The sequence below is a fragment of the Eurytemora carolleeae genome, unplaced genomic scaffold (genome assembly GCF_000591075.1).
Source record: "Eurytemora carolleeae unplaced genomic scaffold, Eaff_2.0 scaffold289, whole genome shotgun sequence".
Classification (NCBI taxonomy): Eukaryota; Metazoa; Arthropoda; class Copepoda; order Calanoida; family Temoridae; genus Eurytemora; species Eurytemora carolleeae.
Genome location: NW_019396372.1, coordinates 25,865 through 50,560, shown reverse-complemented (window position 1 = coordinate 50,560; position 24,696 = coordinate 25,865). Strand labels below are relative to the sequence as shown.

The 24,696-nt window shown below is 33.2% G+C and overlaps 1 protein-coding gene and 1 long non-coding RNA gene across 3 annotated transcripts; both read right to left on the bottom strand.

Moving 5' to 3' along the window:
* Positions 1 to 1,377: 1,377 nt before the first annotated feature.
* Positions 1,378 to 14,226, bottom strand: LOC111701941 (uncharacterized). The gene is made up of 4 exons (XM_023473418.1): positions 13,729 to 14,226; positions 8,516 to 8,735; positions 4,087 to 4,294; positions 1,378 to 3,541 (listed from the first exon to the last, which is right to left on the bottom strand). Exons 1-4 carry the CDS (start codon positions 13,747 to 13,749, stop codon positions 2,374 to 2,376), a joined length of 1,617 nt encoding a protein of 538 aa, XP_023329186.1. The 5' UTR covers positions 13,750 to 14,226; the 3' UTR covers positions 1,378 to 2,373.
* Positions 14,227 to 21,807: 7,581 nt separating this feature from the next.
* Positions 21,808 to 23,932, bottom strand: LOC111701922 (uncharacterized). Of its 2 annotated transcripts, XR_002765306.1 has the most exons (3): positions 23,597 to 23,932; positions 22,078 to 23,316; positions 21,808 to 22,021 (listed from the first exon to the last, which is right to left on the bottom strand). It is a non-coding gene; the product is annotated as an uncharacterized LOC111701922 (long non-coding RNA). The 2 variants fall into 2 exon arrangements; XR_002765305.1 differs by lacking the exon at positions 23,597 to 23,932 and having other exon boundaries at positions 22,078 to 23,357.
* Positions 23,933 to 24,696: the final 764 nt, after the last annotated feature.

The window sequence follows — 24,696 nt, the reverse complement described above, 5'->3', positions numbered from 1 at the left end:
TTATATCACGCTCTACACTCTTCCAACTTTTATATAACACTCTACACTCTTCCCACTTTTATATCACACTCTACGCTCTTCCAACTTTTATATCACACACTACACTCTTCCAACTTTTATATCACACACTACACTCTTCCAACTTTATATCACACACTACACTCTTCCAACTTTTATATCACACTCTACACTCTTTCAACTTTTATATCACACACTACACTCTTTCAACTTTTATATCACACACTTCTCTCTTTCAACTTTTATATCACACACTACTGTCTTCCAACTTTTATATCACTCACTACACTCTTCCAACTTTTATATCACACACTACTGTCTTCCAACTTTTATATCACACACTACACTCTTCCAACTTTTATATCACACTCTACACTCTTTCAACTTTTATATCACACACTACACTACTCCAACTTTTATATCACACCCTACACTCTTCCAACTTTTATATCACACACTACACTCTTCAAACTTTTATATCACACACTACACTCTTCAAACTTTAATATCACACACTACACACGTCCAAAATTTTCACTTACTTTATTTATGTATGAAACATTCACAAGTCGTATTTCAAAATAAAAACAAAAAGAACTCCGACATAAACAAAAAGAACTCCGACATAAACAAAAAATACGACAAAACCATCTCACACCATATTTCAACCAACAAGGACAAAAACTAGTTAATTATAAATACAAACTATTTCTCACAAAAAGCACACACACATTTCATAATTGAATAATTAGAAATTTCATTCTTTAATTTTAATTTATTATCAATCATTAACAATATAATTACTTTATTGCACTTTGGCACTAGTTGAGAGTATTATATTTTATCTCTCATAAATATATATTATATATATATTATCAAACCATTATATAATTATATATAAAAACATATATAATTACATTTAGGATTTAAATTATTTGAGAATTATCTAGGTTTAAGATACTCCAGGATAACTTTAAATAATTCTAAGAATTTAGAAAACTAAAAATAAATTTTGATGCAGAGTTTTCAACTAGCTCTGGAAGACTGGTCAAGTATGAATCTTGTAATAATTATAATAATTAAGCCTAGATATAATTCACGGAGAACTTATCTAACCCTGTGCACAGTATGTTCTAAATAATCAGAACTTGATATTAGAGAAAGGTTTAAAGGTCTTCAAGGTTTCATTGGTATTTAGATCTGTATCTTTAGATTATGAAGATATATATACTTAAACATTAGTCAATGTAATTAGAAGTTAGTGTGCCTGTCAAATAATTGTGTCTATTAAATCAATGTCTATGATGCCTGTTAAATATATGTCTGTGTTGCCTTTTACGTATATTTCTATGTTGTCTGTTATATGTGTGTGTCTGTGTTTTTTGATAAATATATGTCATGTTGTCTGTCAAATGGTGTCTGTGCTGATACAAATCAAAAGTTTGTCTGTTAAAGTGTCTGTAATTGCGTCTGCTAAGTAAATTTTTTAAAAATATTGTCTATGGTCCATGAATAACTTTGTGTGAATGTATATATTTACATGTTCTCTGAATTTGATTGAATGTACTTTGTATGCAATGCCTTTTAATTCATGCCTTTGATCAAAAGATTAGATGATTTAAAGGTAAAAATAAAAATTTAAAAAAAAACTGTGAAAGTTTATTTAAAAAAAGAGAGCTGGTGTCAAATAATAGAAGATTTTACTTCCAAGAACAGATTTGAAATGAAGACGAAGAGATAAACTATCTTTTAACTAGAATAAATGTTTAATGTGTTTATAAAGAAAGATGTTTAATGTGTATGAAGGATATGTGCTGACATATGGGTAAGAAAGATGTTTAATGTGTATGAAGGATATGTGCGGAGATATGGATAAGAAAGATGTTTAATGTGTATGAAGGATATGTGAAGAGATATGGATAAGAAAAATGTTTAATGTGTATGAAGGATATGTGCTGAGATATGAATAAGAAAGATGTTTAATCATAAAGGATATGTGCTGAGATAAGAAAGCAAGTCCTAAGTTTGCCAAATGACCTTGTATAAATACTGTTATAAGACACAGGGTTAGCGGTGGGTAATATTAAAGGTCAGTTGACTAGATAACATGGGGGAGGGGGGGGGGTCTTATTGCAAAAAAGTGAAAGTATCAAACGTGTTACACAGCAATAAATAATTTTGGACCTTTACAAAAATTAATGAAAGAATAACTTATCAAAGAAGAAAGAATGAATCCTGGAGTTAATTAAATTCTGGTCCAGGTTTATGCAAAAACAGGAGAAAATGAGAGGAATTCCTGCAAATGAAGCGGTCTGTTTACATTAATTAGGGATAAATTATATCCTAGGAACTAGTTTAAATGTTTATACAGAATTCTTGTCTCTTGAGAACCAAACTTGGTTTTACAGGTTTAACATTACTTCTCTCAATATACTTCAACTTCTCACTCGTGCTAAACTCAGATAAAAGAACACTTTTAACAGAGAGATCTGTCACGCGGGGAGAGAGGGTTTTGATCAACGGTGGGCTGGGTGGACTAAGGGACCTAGGAGAACCCGATGACGGAGATGAATCTGCAGAGTCCCGAGGTGAGGATCCTGTAGAGTCGGAGCTAGATCTTCTCACTAGCTGACTCACAGGTATAGATTGGGTGGTTATTCTAAACCCGATATCCTCGTCGTTTAGTGTAATACTAAGTTTATGCTCATTGTTTACTGACTCACTGTTTAGATCTGGGTTATCACTAAGATCTGGTTCTCCGGATACCTGAACTACGGTAACATCTCTACAAGAGATTGGTTCCTCGGAGTAACCACTCTCATCACTAATAGTATCTTGATCTGAGACCTTCATTTTACCGAGACTTTGAGGCAATCCTTCCCCCTGGTCGGAGTCGAATTGGTCGGATAATGAGTTTGAATCAGATTCTCTGGTAGGACTGGATTTCTGAGTGGAGCAGACCGAACCTGACCTGCCCTGGCTGGCTGGACTAGAGCTCTGGGCGGAGTCAACCTGAGTTCCGCCCAGGTAGTCCGTTATCATATCCTCCTCATCACTCTCCTCCTGGAGGTAGACGGAGGAGTAATCAAGCTTAGAGTTGGGTAGAGGAGGTACACGAGGTTCCTCTCCTAGTCGCAGACTCAACGGATCAACATGAACCTCAGCAACATGACTCTCTACACACTCATATTCATACTCATAATCGTCCTCCTCCTCCTCCTCTAGGTCCACCTCCTCTATAGAGGTGAGCTTAGGAGCACTTTTACTCCGCTCAATCGGAGGTTTATAGTTGTTGGTTCCTGCCTGTAGGAGAAGTTTCCTATACGGCATACTTGGATTTTCATGAATAGAATTAGCTAAACTTAATCTAGCGTTCTGTCTTGAGATCTTGTCCTTTTTAAAGTCCACGAGGGCCTGATGTAACCGGTTTTGTAAGTTGGTTCCCATTTGCCGCGCCTTGTCCTCTTTAGGACAGAGGACAGCGTGGCAGCGGAGTTCCTGCTTCATTTTCCGACCTTCGTGCCTGAAATACAAGATGCATCTTAAATCTGACAGTTCAAATTAAACATATTTTGACTTTCTTAATTGATCACCGGAACTCCAAACCAAAACTAGAACCAACACCAAACCAAACCAGAACGAAGTTGCCAAGTTTTGAGATGATAGAGAGTAAAATACGCGCTAACACCCAACCAGACGGAACGGAAACATCATGTAGTCATTTTAACAACTTGTATTTCGGAGTAAAAGTCTTATTTTCTATCGAAAGATTTAAAACATGGAAAACTCGTAAAGCGACATTTTACTGATAAATGGGACACGTAGGTTAGGAACATGATGAGTTTGCATAAAGATACTTAGAAAGAAAGAAGTCTTAATCAACCTATGCTCTAACTTATGTCCCCCCTCCCCCTCCTTCCTCCCCCCTACACGCCTACACACTGATTTAGATTAACAAGGAGTATGAAGAGAAGGTTGTTAAAACAAGAAACTAGAAACTAAATGCATTTATCCTTTCAAAATGGCGGGGCGGGGGGGGGTGGTGGTATTTGCCCCCTAGTTATCTACCTGTATATCCAACAGAAAACCCTGGGATAGGATGGATGAGCTACACTGTAGGTAATCCTGTTCGCCCAGTATTCTGTGAGTCCGTGCTCCTTGGTAACAGCTCTGAGCCCACTGTTGACCACGGTAACCTTCATGATGATATCCTGCTTGTCGGAGCTGATGTGGTTCCTCCACAGGGTGGAGAGAGGTTTATCAACACATCCATCTCCTGAAAATACTCAGGGTTAGAACACTACCAGGAGTAATTGTAAAAGAGTGATAAATCAATCAAAACAAACGTAAAAAATGAAACAGTCAACACACACAAAGAATAGAGAAACAAAGGATGAATTGTATCCATGACGAGGTAGATACTGGAACAGATGGAACTCTTGTTTCTAACCATGGTTTTCAAGTGTAAAGATAAAAGTTGTTTACAAGGAAACAAGATTTCATCTCACTTCTACTAAATGTATTCTATTTAGACTTAAAAATTCTGATTTTGGATTTTTTTATTTACTTTCATGCTTTTATTTTTAAGATGGAGAAAACCAAAGAATTGAAAGAAAGGTAGGATAAAGTAGGATATATGAAATAGGAAAGAACTGAATGGGTAAAAATGAAATAGGAAAGACCGGAATGGGTAAAAATGAAATAGGAAAGAACGGAATGGGTAAAAATGAAATAGGAAAGAACTGAATGGGTAAAAATGAAATAGGAAAGAACGGAATGGGTAAAAATGAAATAGGAAAGAACTGAATGGGTAAAAATGAAATAGGAAAGAACGGAATGGGTAAAAATGAAATAGGAAAGAACTGAATGGGATAAATGGAATAAGAAAGAACGGAATGGGTAAAAATGAAATAGGAAAGAACGCAATGGGAAAAAATAGTAAAGGAAAGAACGGAATGAGAATTATCGGAATTGATAAGAATGACATGGGTACGAAAGTGGTAAGAACTGAACAAAGCTGAAGGTTTGATGAGAAAAAAGAGAAAGAAGAATAAAGAGGAAATTTTATAAAATAAGTTCAAGTGTACTTCATAAATTTAACAATGATAAATATGAATACATAATGATGTATTACTTATACACACATGTACATGTATATATATATACACATGTATATATATATATACACAATGAACATATATGTATGTATATACATATCTATATATAGATGTCTGGCTAGAATATATACTACAAAGTTCAATAGATAGATAGAATCCTAACTATCTCATATCTTGTTGAAGTCATAGATATCATAATTCTCAGTCAAAATATAAATCTTCAGTTAATTTAGAATATGTTCTACTCTCCTTTGATAAAATTAATATAAAATTGATTAGTTACAGTATTTAGTTTATTCAAGCTAATATACATTTACATTTGAATTATTAACAAAAATTGTTCACGAAGAGATTTAAGTAGATACTACTGATAATTTTCTAAAGCGTCCAATACCCATTAAATTGTCGCCACACCCTAGAACAGGGAATAAAAAGTTCTGAAAACACAGATTTTTTTATCATTGAAATCATGATTTTGTTTCTTTATTTTTTCTTAGCTCGCGGGTAATGTTTCATTGAGTATATAATTCTTGGACCCCCAAGCACTAGAGGCAGTGTAAACCCCTACGCGCGCCCAGGCAGTGTGCGCCCCTACATGCACCCAGGCAGAGTGCGCCCCTACATGCACCCAGGCAGTGTGCGCCCCTACCTGCACCAATGTGCGTGCATGTGTGCTTGACCTCGGAATTCTTAAGGCCTACTGCTGCCTGTCACACACAAACACTACACACACACAGACATTCAGGCATAGACGTGTAGATCGGAAAGAATCTGACCATGTTACATGCGAGTACAAAAGCAATATTTATTTTTAAACACGAGGTACTTAAAGTTAAAAAAAAATGTCCCCACAACACTTGAAATCTATGCAAAGAACGATGAAGAATAAAAAGCAATAAATTAAAGAGATTAAACTACATGAAAGAGGCCAAGAAGGTCAAATATTGCAGTACATTACAAATATTGCAATACATTACAAATATTGCAGTACATTACAAATATTGCAGTACATTTTATATTTATTCTATACAGGGGTGTTTACATTATACTCCTAGTTTACTATTTACTGCAGTACATTACAAATATTGCAATACATTACAAATATTGCAGTACATTACAAATATTGCAGTACATTACAAATATTGCAGTACATTACAAATATCGCGGATTTCTACAAAAATCAAATTAATAAAATTTCCAATCAAAATAAAACGTAGAACATATTAAAAAAGGAGAAGGCGAGATGGAGGATGAAAAGAATATCGTAGAAAGAAATTCTTTAAAGTCATTCTTGTACATTTGTTTAAGGAAGAAAGTTTGTTTATTCTTTCCTGTTGTATCTCAATACCTCCTTCCCCCCTGCCCCTGCCCATCCCACCCTTCCCATCCCGGTACGCAGGAAGAATAATTTACAATTTATGAATCATCCTTATACGCAGAACCTAGCAATCTTTGTGTAAACTTGTATATTTGTAAACAAACACTAGAAGTGTACATGAGAGGTTTATTCTGCTGGGGTTCCAGTGTTTACGGTAAACTAGTGCGGTGTTTACGATAAACTAGTGTTTACAGTAAACTAGTGTTTACGATAAGCTAGTGTTTACGGTAAACTTGTGTTTACGGTAAACTTGTGTTTACGGTAAACTAGTGTTTACGGTAAACTAGTGTTTACGGTAAACTAGTGTTTACGGTAAACTTGTGTTTACGGTAAACTAGAGTTTGATAAACTGGGTTTAAGAGGATTGTCCCGTTAAATATTGGGCGGGAACTATATACAGGAGAAGAATTATTATATTCTGGAGAAATCTGAATTCTTTACACTTAGCACTCAGGCATTTCTGCAACATATGTCCAGTCTGGCCTGTAGGTATATACAGATACCTCATCCAGGTTTACAGGATACTTGGAGCAGGTTCAGGAGTAGGATACAGTTCTTACAGGATACTTGGACCAGGTACAGGAGGAGGATACAGTTCATACATGATACTTGCACCAGGTTCAGGAGGAGGATACAGTTCTTACAGGATACTTGGAACAGGTTCAGAAGGAAGATACAGTTCTTACAAGATACTTGGATCATGTTTAGAAGAAGGATACAGTTCTAACAGAATACTTGGACCAGGTTCAGGAGTAGGATACAGTTCTTACAGAATACTTGGAACAGGTTCAGAAGGAGGATACAGTTCTTACAAGATACTTGGATCATGTTTAGAAGAAGGATACAGTTCTAACAGAATACTTGGACCAGGTTCAGGAGGAGGATACAGTTCTTACAGGATACTTGCACCAGGTTAAAGAGGAGGATACTAAGAGTAAGTTTAGGAAATGTGCAATACTTAAAGCAGATTTAAAAGGTTAAAAGTATAGAGCAGGTTTATTTTCTTTAAATTATATAATTGGTGTTAAATTATAAAGTTGTTTCAATAATTGTTCAGTAATATGACCGGGGTCTATAAATACAAGGTTAGGATTCGTAATCTTGAAGGATATTTCTCTAGTCTGAGTAATAATATCAAGTTCTTAATTTCATTGCAATTTACTAAATTAGTGAAAACGTGAAGTGTAATGTATGAAGTTAAAGATATATAATTGTTGGAATTGTATGAGGTTATTTATTTCTAATCTGCGCTCACAAATTTAAGAAAATAAAATGTCTTTTTCATGTTTTACCACCCACCTAGAAACGGTATAAGAAGGTTGACCAATTTTAAAGGATGTGTAGTGTATACTGTAAAAGGAAAATGTGGATAGGTAAGGGGACATGAAATATGGGAATTGAGCAGTGGGTAAGGGTTGGAAAGGTGGGAGGGGGTGACGTGGGGGTTGATGGGGGTTTTCAGATAGGGTTTACTGACTCTCCGAAGGGGAAACCAATATTATTTTTATTTACTTTATATTTTATAATCCTGCTTACTAATCCCACTTGTCTATTTAACCATAAATAAACAATTAAAATATCTAAATAAAACGATCTCTAAAAATTCTAACCCAAAAAATTTGTAAATACTCTTTTGTTCAGCTGGAAAAAGACAAGGAACACTGTTGCAAAACATGTCATAAGGTCAAAAACTTGTTAAAGAAAAAATTGCGACGAAGAATCAGTAAACTACGCAGTTGAAAGTCAAGGTTTGTTTCATGTCAAAACTATGATGACGTCATCAAATGGTTTTCTAGAAACTTAAAAACTTTTTTCTAGATTATTGGGAGTAATTGTGTTTTGAAAACTTTGAAGGTTAGCAGTTGTTATCAAAATTCTTGAAGGAGCAATATAAAATCTAACCTAACCTACATCGAATTTCTAGTAAAGTAAAAATCAGGAGAACTGAGCAATACTTGAGCAAATGTGCAACAAAACCAAAAATGCTTAATGTTTCTTTTACCTTTCGCCCATCCGGTGAGTACATTCCCCAAATATATGACTCGATAAGTTGGATCATAATCAGTGATATTCGCGGATTTCCTCTTCCAAAAACTTAATTTTGCCGGTAGCCGCTCTTTAATCGTCCCATGGTCTCCGTCCTTGCTATCCGTACTCCGGCTCCGGACAAAGGACGGAATACTCAACCCTCTCATATGCCAGCGAGATCGCCGTCTTGGCTCCTGAAAACAAAAATAGATTAATTTCCTCGTCATAGTTGAATAGAGTCTGATCTTTTATTTTTATACAGATAAATAGAAAGTATTATGATATATTAAGATCACGCAACATTTGAATTATCTGATTTTCATGAAGTATCCCGAGTACAGGGTTAAAGAAAGGAATTTTGCACCTCACAGATTTAAACCTTTTCACTGGGTTCTCAGAAATATATTTCGATAATTCTTAGAACCAGGCGCTCAGATGAAAGCGTTAAATTCCAAAGGTTTTTACGCCATTAAACCGATCGTAAAATGTCAGGCCGGACCATATAGTTCTCCAGGTCCTCCTCTGGGTAGTATATAAATGCTCATATGTTTAGATCAACATTTGACAATATTTTCATCAATACAATGAAAAATGGTTCCCGCCTCTCAAAACCACGAATTGGTTTATTTATCGTGATCCAGCGAAGCGACCGGATGCGCTTTATCAGTTCATTTCCGGTTTGGAAATCATGCACGGTTACATTGTTTTAATTTTATGCCGAGCAAAAACATTTTCAAAGAATAAGATATAAAAAGGGTTGGGTTGGAAAAAGAGAAATCTTCTAAATCTTTTATTGTCTTATCATTTATATATATATATATCTTATCAGAACGTTAAATTAGAGATGAATACAGATTGTAGGGAACCAATGAGAGGGGATTGGATAGAAATCACGAGAAGGTTGGAATAAAACTTGGATTGAGATAAATCAAGACATGGAGAAGGTTCGATTTTAACGATGAGAAGGTTGGAGTAGAACTAGGAGAAGATAGGATTGAAACTGCAGAAAGTAGTTTAAAAACGTAGTAAGTATTTAAACTCTGAGAATTTAAGATTCAAAATGAAGAAAAAGGATGAAAATGTAGGATTTAAACCTGGATAAGTTGGGATTCAAGCCTGGAGAAGTATGCTAAACATTTGGAGAATACAGGATTAAAACCATGAGAAGTTAGGATTTAAACCTGTAAAGGACAGGTAGGATTAAAACCCGAACATTGTAGGATTTAAATATGGAGAAGTTGGATTTAATTCAGGTTAAGGAAAGATTAAAAAACGGGCAAACATAGTTTTTGCATTGTCTCGTTTGCATGAAAACCCGGCCAGGATTTAAGGCCGTGAAGAAAAATCATAAAATATTCTATACAATGCCTCTGGATCCCCCCCTTCCCTTCTTCCTTCATTCATTATGAATAATAAGGTTAAAACATGTTATAATTTAATCTACTTTGTCCTTGAAGGCACTGAAATACAAGTTCATAGTTTTAATAATTGATTTATTCTAAACATTTCATGTTATACTTATACATTCTAAGCAAAAAAATAAAATAGAATTCATTAATGCCTGATTTTTTCGAAATGTGAAAATGTTCATTATCAATTACTTTTTTTGTAATTATTGTAATTATTTTCTTAAGGTTTCTTAAATTTTTTAATAATTGCCATCTAGAATAATCAATGTTTTCAAGAACAGGTCAGTGCTGATTAAACGAAAAAGTATAAAAATTGAAAAGATAAATTAAATCCTTTTATCCGATTTTAAGATTAATTTTTTTTTTAATCTTTTGGTTCAAGACCAAGATGGGTTTATTTTTCATAACTTTTTATGAATGTAAAATGGCAATCCATGTAACAGAAATTAGATAGAAGGATAAATTTAATTTAAACATGCAATTTTTAGATATATGAACAAAAATGTGTTAGAAGATAAGAGGTTAATAAATTCAAATACAATTTTAGAAAACACGATTGTAAAAATAAGCAAGGGAAAGGGGAAGCACCACATTAACATCAAACTGATAAGACCTATTTTTAGATTTGAGTTTGTTGATAACCTAATCTTTTTCATATTTTTTGTTGATAAAAAAATTCATCAAAAAATCACAGATAAAATGCAGTTTAGGAAGCATCGGAAGGAGAAAACTAAAAATAAATTTAAAGATTATAAATTTATTTTAATAGATTTTCTCTGGCATTTAAATCTGCTAATATGGATGACGTAGTTACCACGGCTCTTTATTATGTTTAAATATTTACATATATGGTAAGATGGCGTAGATGTAAGTCAAGTTGACCAAAGCAAAGGAGGGGCCTCACCTTCATTTACATTTTTAAAGATTTATTACAGAGCCTCAAATATCAGGGTTTAATTCATATTTCATGATCCCAAACTAGGGTTTATATTTAGAAAAACCAGTTGCATAGATTAAACAACTGAAAATGTTAAACAAGGGATTCAAAACAGGTTTCATATTATCTAGAGCAGTTTTACACTTCACGTTAGCGACTCATAATTAAAAATCGAAATAAAGTTTTTTTTTGCGTTTTACACTGCAGTTTGCTGTACAAAGGTCGTTGCCAAAAATATGAATATTTTAGAATAGAATAAATATTATATTGTTCGTCTAAAACGTAGAAAAACTTCGATGTTCATAAATGCGTAGCAAATTCTGTACATAAACTTATCTGTACAAAAAGTTGTATATGTACAAAAACTTATGTATCTGCACAAAAGCTTGAATCTGTACAAAAGCTTGTATCTGAACAAAAACTTATTTGTACAGAAACTTTTATCTGTGCAAAAACTCTGTACAAAAACTTATCTGTACAAAAACTTTTCTGTAAAAAAACTTATCTGTAAAAAAACTTATCTGTACAAAAACTTATCTGTACAAAAACTTATCTGTACAAAAACTTATCTGTACAAAAACTTATCTGTACAAAAACTTTTATCTGTACAAAACCTTTTATTGGTAAATAAACTCTGTACACAAACTAATATAGGTACAAAATCTTGCATCTTAACAAAAACTAGTATCTGTAAAAAATTTATATCTGTACAAAATCTTGTATCTGTACAAAAACTCTTCTGTACAAAAACTTGTATCTGTACAAAACCTTGAAGTTGAATCTGTACAAAAACTTGTATCTGTACAAAACCTTGAAGTTGAATCTGTACAAAACCTTGTATCTGTACAAAACCTTGAAGTTCAATCCGTACAAAATCTTATCTATGGGAAGCTGTACAAATTAGACTGTAAAATACTATATCGTACAATGAACTTTTTTGCAGTGCTTTTTCTAGTGCATGGGCAAATTTATCTAACTTTAAAAAGTTAAACGAAAAAGTGCAAGTTTAAAATATATTTAAAGACAATTTAAATTGATTTGAATTAAATTGACAGAGCAAGTGTGAAACGTCTAATGCACACAGAAAATTATGAAAAATATCAACTAGCAAGGAAGAACAATCAGCGTGAGCGAAAAGAGAGCCGATTTATGAATGTATTATATATTTTTTAAAAATCCGGAAATAAGTGGAGAGAAGAAATTTTTCCATTTTGAAACTTTATCAACATGAGATATATTTATCTAGAAATATTTAGAAACTTTATCAACATGAAATATTATTATCTAGAAATATCTAGAAACTTTATCAACATGAAATATTATTATCTAGAAATATCTAGAAACTTTATCAACATGAAATATAATTATCAAGAAATATCTAGAAACTTTATCAACATGAAATATAATTATCAAGAAATATCTAGAAACTTTATCAACATAAAATATAATTATCTAGAAATATCTAGAAACTTTATATACATAAAATATAATTATCTAGAAATATCTAGAAACATTTTTCCTCCAATAAATATCAAGTGTGCAAAGTGGAAAATAAAGATATAGCTTCTTACCCACATCAGTAGATGATTTATATTATTTAGAAATAAGAAGAAAAATCTTTCTTTCAAACTTATCAAAACTTGGAAAAAATAGAAATAAAAACTATTTTTAAATACGCAGAAAAGCTTGCCAGTTCTTAGGTGGGGGTATCTGGAAGTGTATATAGGGGGGGGGGCAAGGCGGGGGTTCAATGAGATTGTCAAAATCACTATGGGGTGGCGTTTTAAAAATAAATTTCTCACCATGGGGTAATTTTTGAAATGCGTAGTTTTAATTCAAAACCACACAATTCTCCCAAAGGAATTGAGTCTTTGCCACAAACTATGATTTTCTAATCCCACTATCTTTGAAACCCAATGTCGTAAACCTTTGATATTTCAAACTTATATTTCTTGATCTAACAAACCTAGTTTGAAATGTCAAAGGTTTACGACGTTGGAATCCAAAGATATACGGATTAGAACATCAGAGTTTGTGGCAAAGACTCAATTCCTTTGAAAAATTGTGTAATTTTCTTTAGACGTTCATAGAAGATGTAAAGACGGCATCTATATTAAAAGATTTAACATATTTCAGAGACTGTAAGCGTAATATAAAGTGACCCTCCGGGGAAAGATGGCAATGCCGGATTCACAACAGTACCCTTGAAACCTATTTGAAGATCTGAAGATAGTATGTTCGAGGATCACTTGAAATTACACTTAAAGTCCCTAAATAAGCGTTAATTCACGAAGAGAAATTATCTGATATCAAATCTTTTAAAGAGATTTCTATATACAAAATTAGTAGATGGACTTGTATAACAACAATGTCATTATTTTACTTCTAGACGTCATTTCTTAGAAAGATTTTTTTTTCTTTATACATTTTAAACATAAACTTGTTATAACCATGATCGATCAAAACAACAAGATTTGCTTCATTTGTAAATTAGTTTTATAATCTTTTTCATTATAATATTCAGAACAATTTAAAAATTATAAACATAATAAAACTTGAACTTGAACATATGGTGAAGAGTACTAAAGTTCTAGTTTTCTTTAGTTTCAAGGATAAAAAGAAGACATATGTAATATGTTTAATTAACATAGGAAACGTTTAGTTGACCTAAATGTGTATACAGATATATATAGATATATATATTATATCCCTGACAAGTGCATCCATTAGAAAGCAAAGCTAAAACTTTGTAGACATACTATTAGATCATTTAATCTCATTTTATATATATATATATATATATATGAATGATGGAAGGATAAAATTATGCAAATATTTCACCTTTTCCTTCTCTTGGTTCATTAGGGAGTTGGTGCGTATCCGAGTATCCGATATAACAGGTAGATTATACTAGCTCCAGGCTACATCATTCAATACAAAACTAACCATTTCTTCTACACCCTGCCTTAACTTAGATCTGATTTAAAGGATATATGGTAGAATCGTCCTGGTTATATTAAACCAGTGTTTAGGTTTTATAACTGCACAGGGTTGTATACATGTTTTAAGTTAACTCCATGTTGATGGTTGTTCAGTATCTGTCACTTTTAATGTTAGATCTAGGATGATATTCTCCAGTAGTACCCGGATATACTGATTTAGTTTATTTGTTGATTTATTAACAGAGAATAACTGGATTGATGTTTTTTTCTCCGAGTACTGATGGTAACTAGAGAAAATATTTAAGATTTTGTTTTGTTTAGCTCTCTTCGCTCCGGTGTATTCTAACCAACTGATTCACACTGAGAGTTGAGAACGGAGGAGACTGAACTGAAGTAGAGTGTAGAGGGTAGACCGAACCTACCTGATCCGTCCTACCTGCCTCCCCCCTCCCCCCACCCCTAGACAACACTTGTTGGGGGAGTCGGGTTGAGAATTGGGTGGGTAGCAGCTAACTCGTTGTTGGGCCCCGCACTAATACATTCTTAGGCACGTATTCTCATCTGAACCAATCTATCCCCCCCCCCTCCCCCTTCATCCCATCAGACCCTCCCACCCGTTCAACATATCATCCACTTTCTCATTCCATTCCAGTTTAGCAATTATACATTTACAGGAGGATTAATGGTAAAACTAGGGAGCAAGGGGAAAGATAAAATTTTTTAGTTCCCTGATGAATTTATGAAAGCTGCAAAAAATAAAAAGTTTATAAGTAAAACAGAAAATTAGTGGTTTTTAAACAATTGAAAAGAAAATTTTTTTCATCAAACGGAGATTTTATAATCCATATATCTTTGCAACCCGCTGTTGTAGACATGAGATATTTCACATATTTCATGAATTTTGCTAGATTAATTATTATTAGTTTGATATATTCAAGGTTTTCACTATCAGGTTGCAAATTTATAGTGATTGGAAAATTTGAGTTTGTAGCAACATCTCAGTTCCTTAAATAAATCAGTTTGAAAGAGAAAAAAAATGATTACCGTAAACTGCTAAAAAAAAATCCCAGAAAGAAGGAAGGGTCGACTCTGATTATTTCTTCAGAAGCACAAAGCTTTGTTATCTAATATCTACCCAACAATGTCTACCCATATTTAGTTTATAAAAAGGTGTGTCAGGTCAGGTGTGCGTTGTTTGATTACACGTCAATATCAGGACTATATTCATATTCAGAATATTAACCAGTTCACAAACTACGTAATTCTATTTTCAGATTAAATTTTTTAAAATTCATGCTGAACTTAATTTTGAAATACATGCTGAACTTAATTTTGAAATACATGCTGAACTTAATTTTGAAATACATGCTGAACTTAATTTTGAAATACATGCTAAACTTAATTTTAAAATACATGCTCAACTTAATTTTGAAATACATGCTAAACTTAATTTTGAAATACATGCTAAACTTAATTTTAAAATACATGCTGAACTTAATTTTAAAATTCATGCTGAACTTAATTTTGAAATACATGCTGAACTTAATTTTAAAATACATGCTGAACTTAATTTTAAAATACATGTTCAACTTAATTTTAAAATACATGCTGAACTTAATTTTAAAATACATGTTCAACTTAATTTTAAAATACATGCTGAACTTAATTTTAAAATTCATGCTGAACTTAATTTTAAAATACATGTTCAACTTAATTTTAAAATACATGCTCAACTTAATTTTAAAATACATGTTCAACTTAATATAAAAAATACATGCTCAACTTAATTTTAAACTGAATTATATGATCTTCATTGTTTTCTTCGAAATGAAACGCCTTTGGGCTAAATTAGATGACAAAAAAATTTATTCTTCAAAGTAACTGATTAAGTTAGACTGAATTATATTTTCTAATTCTTATATATTTAAAACCTAATTTGATGTTTTAAATTTTGACTTCATAAAACAGAATTCAAAGTATTAAATATCAAAGGTTTCCGACATCAGTTTGCAAATATATAAGAATTAAAAAATTACAGTTTTATTAGAGTAATAGTTATTTAGCGTGATAACCAAACAAAATGGAAAGAGAAGAAAGCATTCTGGGATTTCATATTAGCGGTTCATCTGACAAATATTCAATTTGAAATTTTTTTATGAATAATATTGCCTAAATCAGGTTTTCAAGCTTGGAAACACCAAGTCTGCAAATTCTAATTGAATTAAAATGTTAGAAAACCCGAATTCAGATGATAAATAGAAATATTGGCAAAATGAAGTTGTTTTTTTTGGAAAATGTTAGAATGTCTTTTTTTCGACAAAAAACATTGTAAACCAGTTCCTGCACTTTCTTCATTTTAATCCATATATTGATGATAGTAAAGATTAGGACTGAACAAAGGTATTCTCATTAAATAAAATCCAAAAATGTGCCTGAATCTTTAACGAAACAATATTTGTTGTAAGTTTAAAACATAAGTTGCAAGAAACTATTTTTTTACGGGCTTAAGTCATTCATAAAATATTTAATTATTTGTGTACAATAACCCCTCTCATATGCCAGCGAGATCGCCGTCTTGGCTCCTGAAAACAAAAATAGATTAGATTCCTCGTCATAGTTGAATAGAGTCTGATCTTTTATTTTTATACAGATAAATAGAAAGTATTATGATATATATTGCAGTACATTACAAATATTGCAGTACATTACAAATATCGCGGATTTCTACAAAAATCAAATTAATAAAATTTCCAATCAAAATAAAACGTTCTATTAGATCATTTAATCTCATTTTATATATATATATATATATATGTATGTATACTTTGGTTCCAATTGGGCCAAACATTCTCATAGAGAAGGGTATGGATCCTCAAAATTACAAAAATTTGTCTCCAAAAAAATCGATTTTTTGTCAAATTTTGAAAAACCACGAAAAATATTATTAAATCCGCGAACTTTTTGTTATTGTTTTATATTGAACAAGGAGCAGATGCTCACAAATAGAGTCATAATTAAAAATTGAATTACAAGATGGACGCAAAGCGCCCTGAAAGCCTAGTAATATAGTATTAATTTTTTTTATGAAACAGCCACGCTACATATTTATGTGCATTGAACAGAGGAATTAAAAAAATGAGAAGAACCATCATATTTAATATGTACAGATGGTCAAATATTAAAAAAGATTGATCAATATAAGAAGTAAGTCCTGAATCTTCAAATGTTTTGGAATAAATGCGTCATCAGAAGTGTCCGGCGTTGACCGGGGGTATCTCGAAAATTTTCAAAGACGACAGAAAAGAAAAATCTACTTTATGCAATATTAAAGTATGCTGTATGCTATAAAATTATAGAAAATAAGCTACGAAGGTAAACTGTTAAAGAATGCAGAATGTTTAAGACAATGCCATGAATTTAAACTGTAATTGAAGGAATACACAGAAGTTTAATGTCGGACACGACATTTGTGAGAATTATTTTGTCGGTATTGTTCAGCTGTAGTAGGGTGCAGCAATTATTTTATATTAAAGGTCCCTCGAATTTATCCTTTGCATAGATAAATAAAATAATATTACTCTAGTTACAACGTTAAAAATAAGATTATTTTTTAAATTCACGTTTTTCTGGAATGTTTTATTGAAAGCATAATCATGAAGTTTTTGTGTTTTTAAAGTTGTAAAAGTGAATGTACTCTGTAGAAATAGTAGCTTTTATTTTCAATAAAAAAATTGATAAGGCAACCATTTACAGCGAAGTTTATCTCCCCAACTCTTAAAAAAAGTATATGTTTTACTCACCCTAGTGGTTGCATGGCGTCGTAAGTTGACACATTTTTGTCATTTTTAATAATAGCGCATTTTTTGGTTGCAAAGTTTAAGATTATGCCATCTATTTACATTAATTCAAGAAGCCAAGTATTACCGAATAATAAAAAAAATCAAGTTTTTTTTTACGCATTTGTCAAGTTTTAAGTATTTTTCCGTGACACTGAATCAAATGTTCTTTAAAATGGGAAAATTCCGCACTACGACTCAATTTCAGCGTTTTTTTATAAAATGTTTATGTAAAAATGTTATTAGGGTTCAATGTTCAAGTATAAACGGTTAAACTGCAGTCTAAGATCCTGGGGTTTACTCCTTGTAGTTTTCCATTCAGACCATATGGCAAATATATCTTTACAAATCAAAGGAGAGAAAAGAGTTACATTTTTTTAATTGGAAAGAAAAAGGACTGTGATAGAATTTTAGCGGTCCTTTTATTTAACAGGACCAGCAACAATTCATGACATTAGTTCGTTATTTTATCTATAATGGGAAAATTAATATAATTTCTATCCTCTTTATCCTTCCTATCCTTCCTTTCCTTCCTATCCTTCCTATCCTTTCTATACTTCCTATCCTTCCTGTTCTTCCTATGCCACCTTTCCTTTTCTATCCTTCCTATCCTTCCTATCCTTTTTATTCTTCCTATCCTTTCTATCCTTCCTATCCTTTCTATCCTTCCTATCCTTCCTATCCTTTCTATCCTTCCTATCCTAAATTTCCTTTTCTATCCTTTCTATCCTTTCTATCCTTCCTATCCTTCCTATCCTTCCTATCCTTCCTATCCTTCCTATCCTTTCTATCCTTCCTATCCTATTCTTCCTATTCTTTCTATTCTTCCTATTCTTCCTATTCTTCCTATCCTTCCTATCCTTCCAATTCTTCCTATCCTTCCTATTCTTCATATCCTTCCTATCCTTCCTATCCTTTCTGGCCTTTCTTCCTATTCTTCCTGTCCATCCTATTCTTCTATTCTTCCTATCCTTCTATCCTTTCTGTCCTATCCATCTATACATCTTGTGATCAGTTTTGCTAAGAAGTACCATCTGACGTTGCCAACATTTTTGTCTTGTATCAGAGACGGAACCTTAATTAGGCTGTCATACTCGAGTCAAACCCACCATGTTTTAGAATTTACAGGGTGTTTAAATAAAAACAAAAATATTTTTCTTTCTATTTCGTCTCAAAGCAAAGTATTAACTGTCTTTATTACTGGGACTCCCGGCCAGGATATTTGAAATATCTACCCCCCCCCCCTGACCCTATCCGGATCGAAGTTCTCTTTTGTGAGGATAAAATACCCGTTTTTAAAACACTTAGTAATTCCGATTAATTCAAATATCCACACGTAGCTGGAAAAATACTATTTGCAAGAAATGCAGCCGATAGCGGTAGGTCCTTATAAATGCATTCATTTACGAATATATCCCAGGCCGGGGAAAAACTGGTTTCCTTGAGAAGGTTTTGCTGGAGGGTTAAAGAATATATATCTTGGACTGAATATACAATATACATCCCTGAGGAACACCCTAGTTCTCCAACTACTCTTGCTACTCCTGGATCCATGGGAACAATCTTCGGCAGATCGCTCCGGGGCTCTCCTAGATTAATATCTAAACACGCCAGACCCTAAAATATATTATATATTTATATATATATATATTCTATAATAATAACTGCATTCTCCACGTTATGAGATTGTTTAATTGTTTTATTAATATTAGAAGTAAATAATAGAAGACTCTGCACCATTTTTACCGTTCTCATTGAAAGCATACATAAATGCGTTCTCATGCATTTATGGTTTATAATTTGTTTAAAATTTTTAGATTGAAATTTTAAAGATGCAAGCCCTTACACAAGTCTACGGTTTAAAGATTTATCAAAAAAAATTTAGATTTTTTTCCCCTTTAAATGAAACCTGGCAAGGATGATATTACATCCATACGAGGCTTCAATGCATGTATAACAGAGATTATATAGTTCTAACAATTAAGTAGGTCTTTGTTTTTAGGTTCCGATAACTTCTACACATTATACCTTTTAACTTATTTACCTCACAAGGTTGACCAATGCCGGCAGACTGATTTAACCATGTAAAACGAGGAATTACTTATTCTTATCCTATCTGCGTAATCTTTAATTGATATATAACAGGGTAAGGAGCTCAACTTATGAGACGTAGGGCTATATACGTCTCAGATACTTTCAGGCTACAGTTGGGCTTCTATACTTCTACTTGTTTCCCTTCTTTTATGGTTATCTACTAGTGCTTTCCTAATTCTAAAGTTATTTTTACAGTTCCTTAGTTCTTAGATTCTCCCGGAGTTCCCTAATGCTTACGTCCTAGGTTCCCTGCTCTTTTATTCTCCAGAGATACATAGAGGGTTCTCATCCCCTTTAGTTCTCCTTGGATATATGTAGGTTTTCCTTATCCTTGTTTCTCCAGAGAAACATGTAGGGTTCCCTTTTCCTTTGATCTCCAAGGATACATGTGCGGTTCTCTTCTCCTTGGTTCTCAGAATACATGTAGGGTTCCCTTCTCCTTGGTTCTCGGAATACATGTAGGATTCCCTTTTCCTTTGATCTCCAAGGATACATGTGCGGTTCTCTTCTCCTTGGTTCTCAGAATACATGTAAGGTTCCCTTCTCCTTGGCTCTCGGAATACATGTAGGGTTCCCTTCTCCTTGGTTCTCAGAATACATGTAGGGTTCCCTTCTCCTTGGTTATACATGTAGGGTTCCCTTCTCCTTGGTTCTCGGAATACATGTAGGGTTCCCTTCTCCTTGGTTCTCGGAATACATGTAGGGTTCCCTTCTCCTTGGTTCTCAGAATACATGTAGGGTTCCCTTCTCCTTGGTTTTCAGAATACATGTAGGGTTCCCTTCTCCTTGGTTCTCGGAATACATGTAGGGTTCCCTTCTCCTTGGTTCTTCAGGGATACATGCAGGGTTCCCTTCTCCTTGGCTCTTCAGGAACACATTTATGGTTTCTTTCTCCTTGGTTCTCCAGGGATGCATGTAGGGGTCCCTTCTCCTTGTTTCTCCAGGGATACATGCAGGGTTCCCTTCTCTTTGGTTTCCAGGAATGCATGAAGGGTTCCCTTCTCCTTGTTTCTCCAGGGAAACATGCAGGGTTCCCTTCTTCTTGGTTTCCAGGGATACATGTATGGTTCCCTTCTTCTTGGTTCTCCAGGGATACATGAAGGGTTCCCTTCTTCTTGGTTCTCCAGGGATACATGTAGGGTTCCTTTCTTCTTGGTTCTCCAGGTATACATGTAGGGCTCCCTTCTCCTTGTTTCTCCAGGGATACATGCAGTGTTCTCTTCTCCTTGGTTCTCCAGGGATACAAGTAGGGTTCCTTTCTCCTTGGTTCTTCAAGAATATATGTAGGATTTCCTTTTCTTAAAGTTCTTTAGGGTTCTTTTTCTGTGGTTCTAGGTTCAAATATCATTTGGTTCTCACGGGGTACATGTAGGACTTCCTTTGCTTTGGGTCTCCAAGGATAAATGTAGGTTCTCTTATCCTTTGGTTCTCTATAGAGATGATTGCAGGGATCTTTTATCATGGGATTCTCCAAGAGTACAGGTAGGGTTCCAATTTCCTTAGTTTCTCAGAGGTTCTCTAAAAAAAAGATTCTTCACGACTCTATGCAGGGTCACTATCTTAAGGTTCTCCAAGGATACGTGTTGGGTTCCTTTCTTCTTTAAAGTTTAAAGATCGAAGGTTGGGATAGAAAACGGTTGAGAGGCAAGGTAAGCGTCTTAGATTTATCTTTAGGGTTCATTGAGTGGAGTGGACGTAATTTATCAGAAGACAATGGGTTGCTAATGATGTAATTTGATGCAGTTTCTGGACTTCACTCTCATTATAAGATCATTTCAAAGCAGAGCAAGCGCACAAGATTTCACAATGCACAGTTTTCCCCCAACCAAGGGATAATCACGTTTTCCGGCTGGTTCTTTAGCTTTACAAGTATAATGTACAATATATGCAAAGTGTATCCGTGTGTCAAATAAAACCTAACAATGCATTTCTGAAAGTAATTTCGGGCATTACACATTCTGACTTTTTGACTGACCTTTTTAAGAATTCGTAAAATAAGTTTTGATTTAATAATTCGTCTGGAAATTCAATAATAAAAGATTTCGGGAGAAAGTTATTTGTTTATTTTTAAATAATGAAATATTTCTTTTGAAAGTATAAATATAGCTAGAAAAGCACATTTCAAAGAATATGCTTTGAAAAATATATAAAGATATCATGATACCCAAGATCATTGTGCTGGATGGATTGCAAATCTCCCACTGTATCCGAGTATCTCTGAACGGTTGGGTTGATCCCCTGAATTATCCTGGAACCTTGCTCCTGTAATTATAGAAAAATGTGTAGAGAAGGAACCTGATGACTGATATTAAATGTACCTGAAGCAGGATGATTGGATTAAAGGGACTTTTGTTCTAATTTTCACAGAGGCATTCACGATTCACAATGGTACAACAAGGGTTTCTAGTCCCTTTAATATATTCTAACTGAGGTTGAAGGAAGGGTTTCCAGTCTCTTTAATATATTCTAACTGAGGTTGAAGGAAGGGTTTCCAGTCCCTTTAATTTATTCTAACTGAGGTTGAAGGAAGGGTTTCTAGTTCCTTTAATTTATTCTAACTGAGGTTGAAGGAAGGGTTTCCAGTCCCTTTAATTTATTCTAACTGAGGTTGAAGGAAGGGTTTCCAGTCCCTTTAATATATTCTAACTGAGGTTGAAGGAAGGGTTTCCAGTCCCTTTAATATATTCTAACTGAGGTTGAAGGAAGGGTTTCCAGTCCCTTTAATTTATTCTAACTGAGGTTGAAGGAAGGGTTTCCAGTCCCTTTAATATATTCTAACTGAGGTTGAAGGAAAGGTTTCCTTCCCATTCTATATTATTACATTGTAAGTTTCTTGGCTTGCTCAGGAGTATTCTTTTTATGCAGACCTAGTGAAACCACTGTTAGATCTTTTAAAACATGTTTCTTTTTTAATTTAATTTAAATTCATTGAAAAAGGATTAAGATATAAGAGCGGCGGGTTAATATAACGTTTGCTATTCTGTGAATCATTCTTCTGTTTGGTGTCTAAAAACTTAGCGAATTTAGAGACGATTAAACATTGATTCGATATTAATGAATGGTAAAGTGTCAAAGTATCAAAATATCAAAATATTTTCTGTTCTGATATTCAAACAAGTTATGATGCATCAACATCTAAGTAAATTCTAACGAAAAAAAACGACAATACGCATATTGAAAATTCCGTGACAAAATCGTTGAAAACATGGTGTTATAAAAGTCGTAATTAGATTGATATTTTGTCAGAATTTTACCTGTTACTCCTTTTAAACTAAGATTAGAAACAAGATGTAAATATATAAGAGAACAAAGTTTAAAGCTACTAATATGAAATTTAAGAACCGGTTCCGAATTTAAAGAATTTGAGCCGCGGTTTAAAGTTTGAAATATCAAAGGTTTACACCATCAGGTGGGAAAAATATATGTATGTGAGCCGAACAAAAGGAATAACACTCGAAATAGGGAAATAAGGCGAATTCGTGATGGAAACACTCTTTCCAACCATACACAGATAGATGAGAACTTCTTGAAAATGTATATTTCAGTAACGAGGTTTCCTACAAAATACAAATTGTTATTGGCGTACATGCATATAAATAATAATTGTGAATAAAGATTAAACAGTTGAAGGTTTTTATCAATAAATGAGTATTGGAATTCTAGGTTTTGTAGGTTTAGCAGGATTGGAGATTTTAGGTTTAGTAGGTTTAGCAGGATTTGGGGATCATATTTTATTGCTGTTGTGAATCGATAAATAAAGTGTTTAAAGGCACTGTTGTGAACTGATAAATAAAAGGTTTAAAAGGTACTGTTGTGAATTAGGTATATGGAACTTACAATCTAGAAAACTGTGTTAGGCCGAAAAGTTGTTTGAACTGAAGTCTAAAGCAATTTAATTCTTCTGAAAATAAATATTCGTCTGGTTAAATAAGTTCACTGTTTGATTGCAAATGATTCACTGAAAATTATGTTTAAATGGGTTCTTTTAATGCACTTAAAGTTTTATTAGCTCCATGAGGTTATTGTTTATGTTTATGCAAAATCCTTGGCAATGTTTGGTTTGGTGGGTGGACGGAGGGTTCAACGGAGATACAGTTTGTCGGAGACGACCTTACAACAGGGGAAATTTGAGTGATATGGTTCACAATGTATTAGAAAATCAGAATTTGTTACAATAACTCAATTCCTTTGTATTAAATTTTTCAAGATTTAAGCCGGCGGTCAATTAAAACCGGTTTTTTGGGGGATTTGAGACGTGGCTTAAATTCATTAAATTCGGACACTGGTCTAGCAAATTATTCCATTATTTCTTTAGTTCTCTGGATCTCTCCTATAGAAGGGGTAGGCCAAGGGGCTTGAGACACTTCAAAGTTGACCCGGTCTAAAAAATTAATGCATTTATTTTACAGTTCTCCGGATGAATGTGTAGAGAGGTGAACTGTGGAGATGTAAATAATATTCCTCTCTATAGTATTGAATAGTATTGAAAGAAAAATCTGAAACCTGTATTTTTAAAACCATTAAATCATCCCAGCCAAGTCACCTTTTCACCAGTTTTATCAAAGTTAAGTCGACGGTTCCCTTTATATCTTCGACTTAACTTTTACATGAAGTACGCATTATTTTTTAATTATATAACCCCAACTTTATGATATTGCTTACTATTTTTTATAATTGTACTTTTGATATCATATCACTTGCAACAATGATACGTGATTTTATCAAATATCATCAAGATAAGATTTTTAATTATTTAGCTGAAACAATTTCTTACATTGTACAAGAATTAACTATGAAGTGACATGTACAATTTACACCCTTTAAACTATGACTATAAAGTGGCATGTTCAGTTTACACCCTTTAAAATTTAACTATAAAGTGTCATGTACAGTTTACACCCTTTAAACTTTAACTATTATGTGATATGTACAGTTGA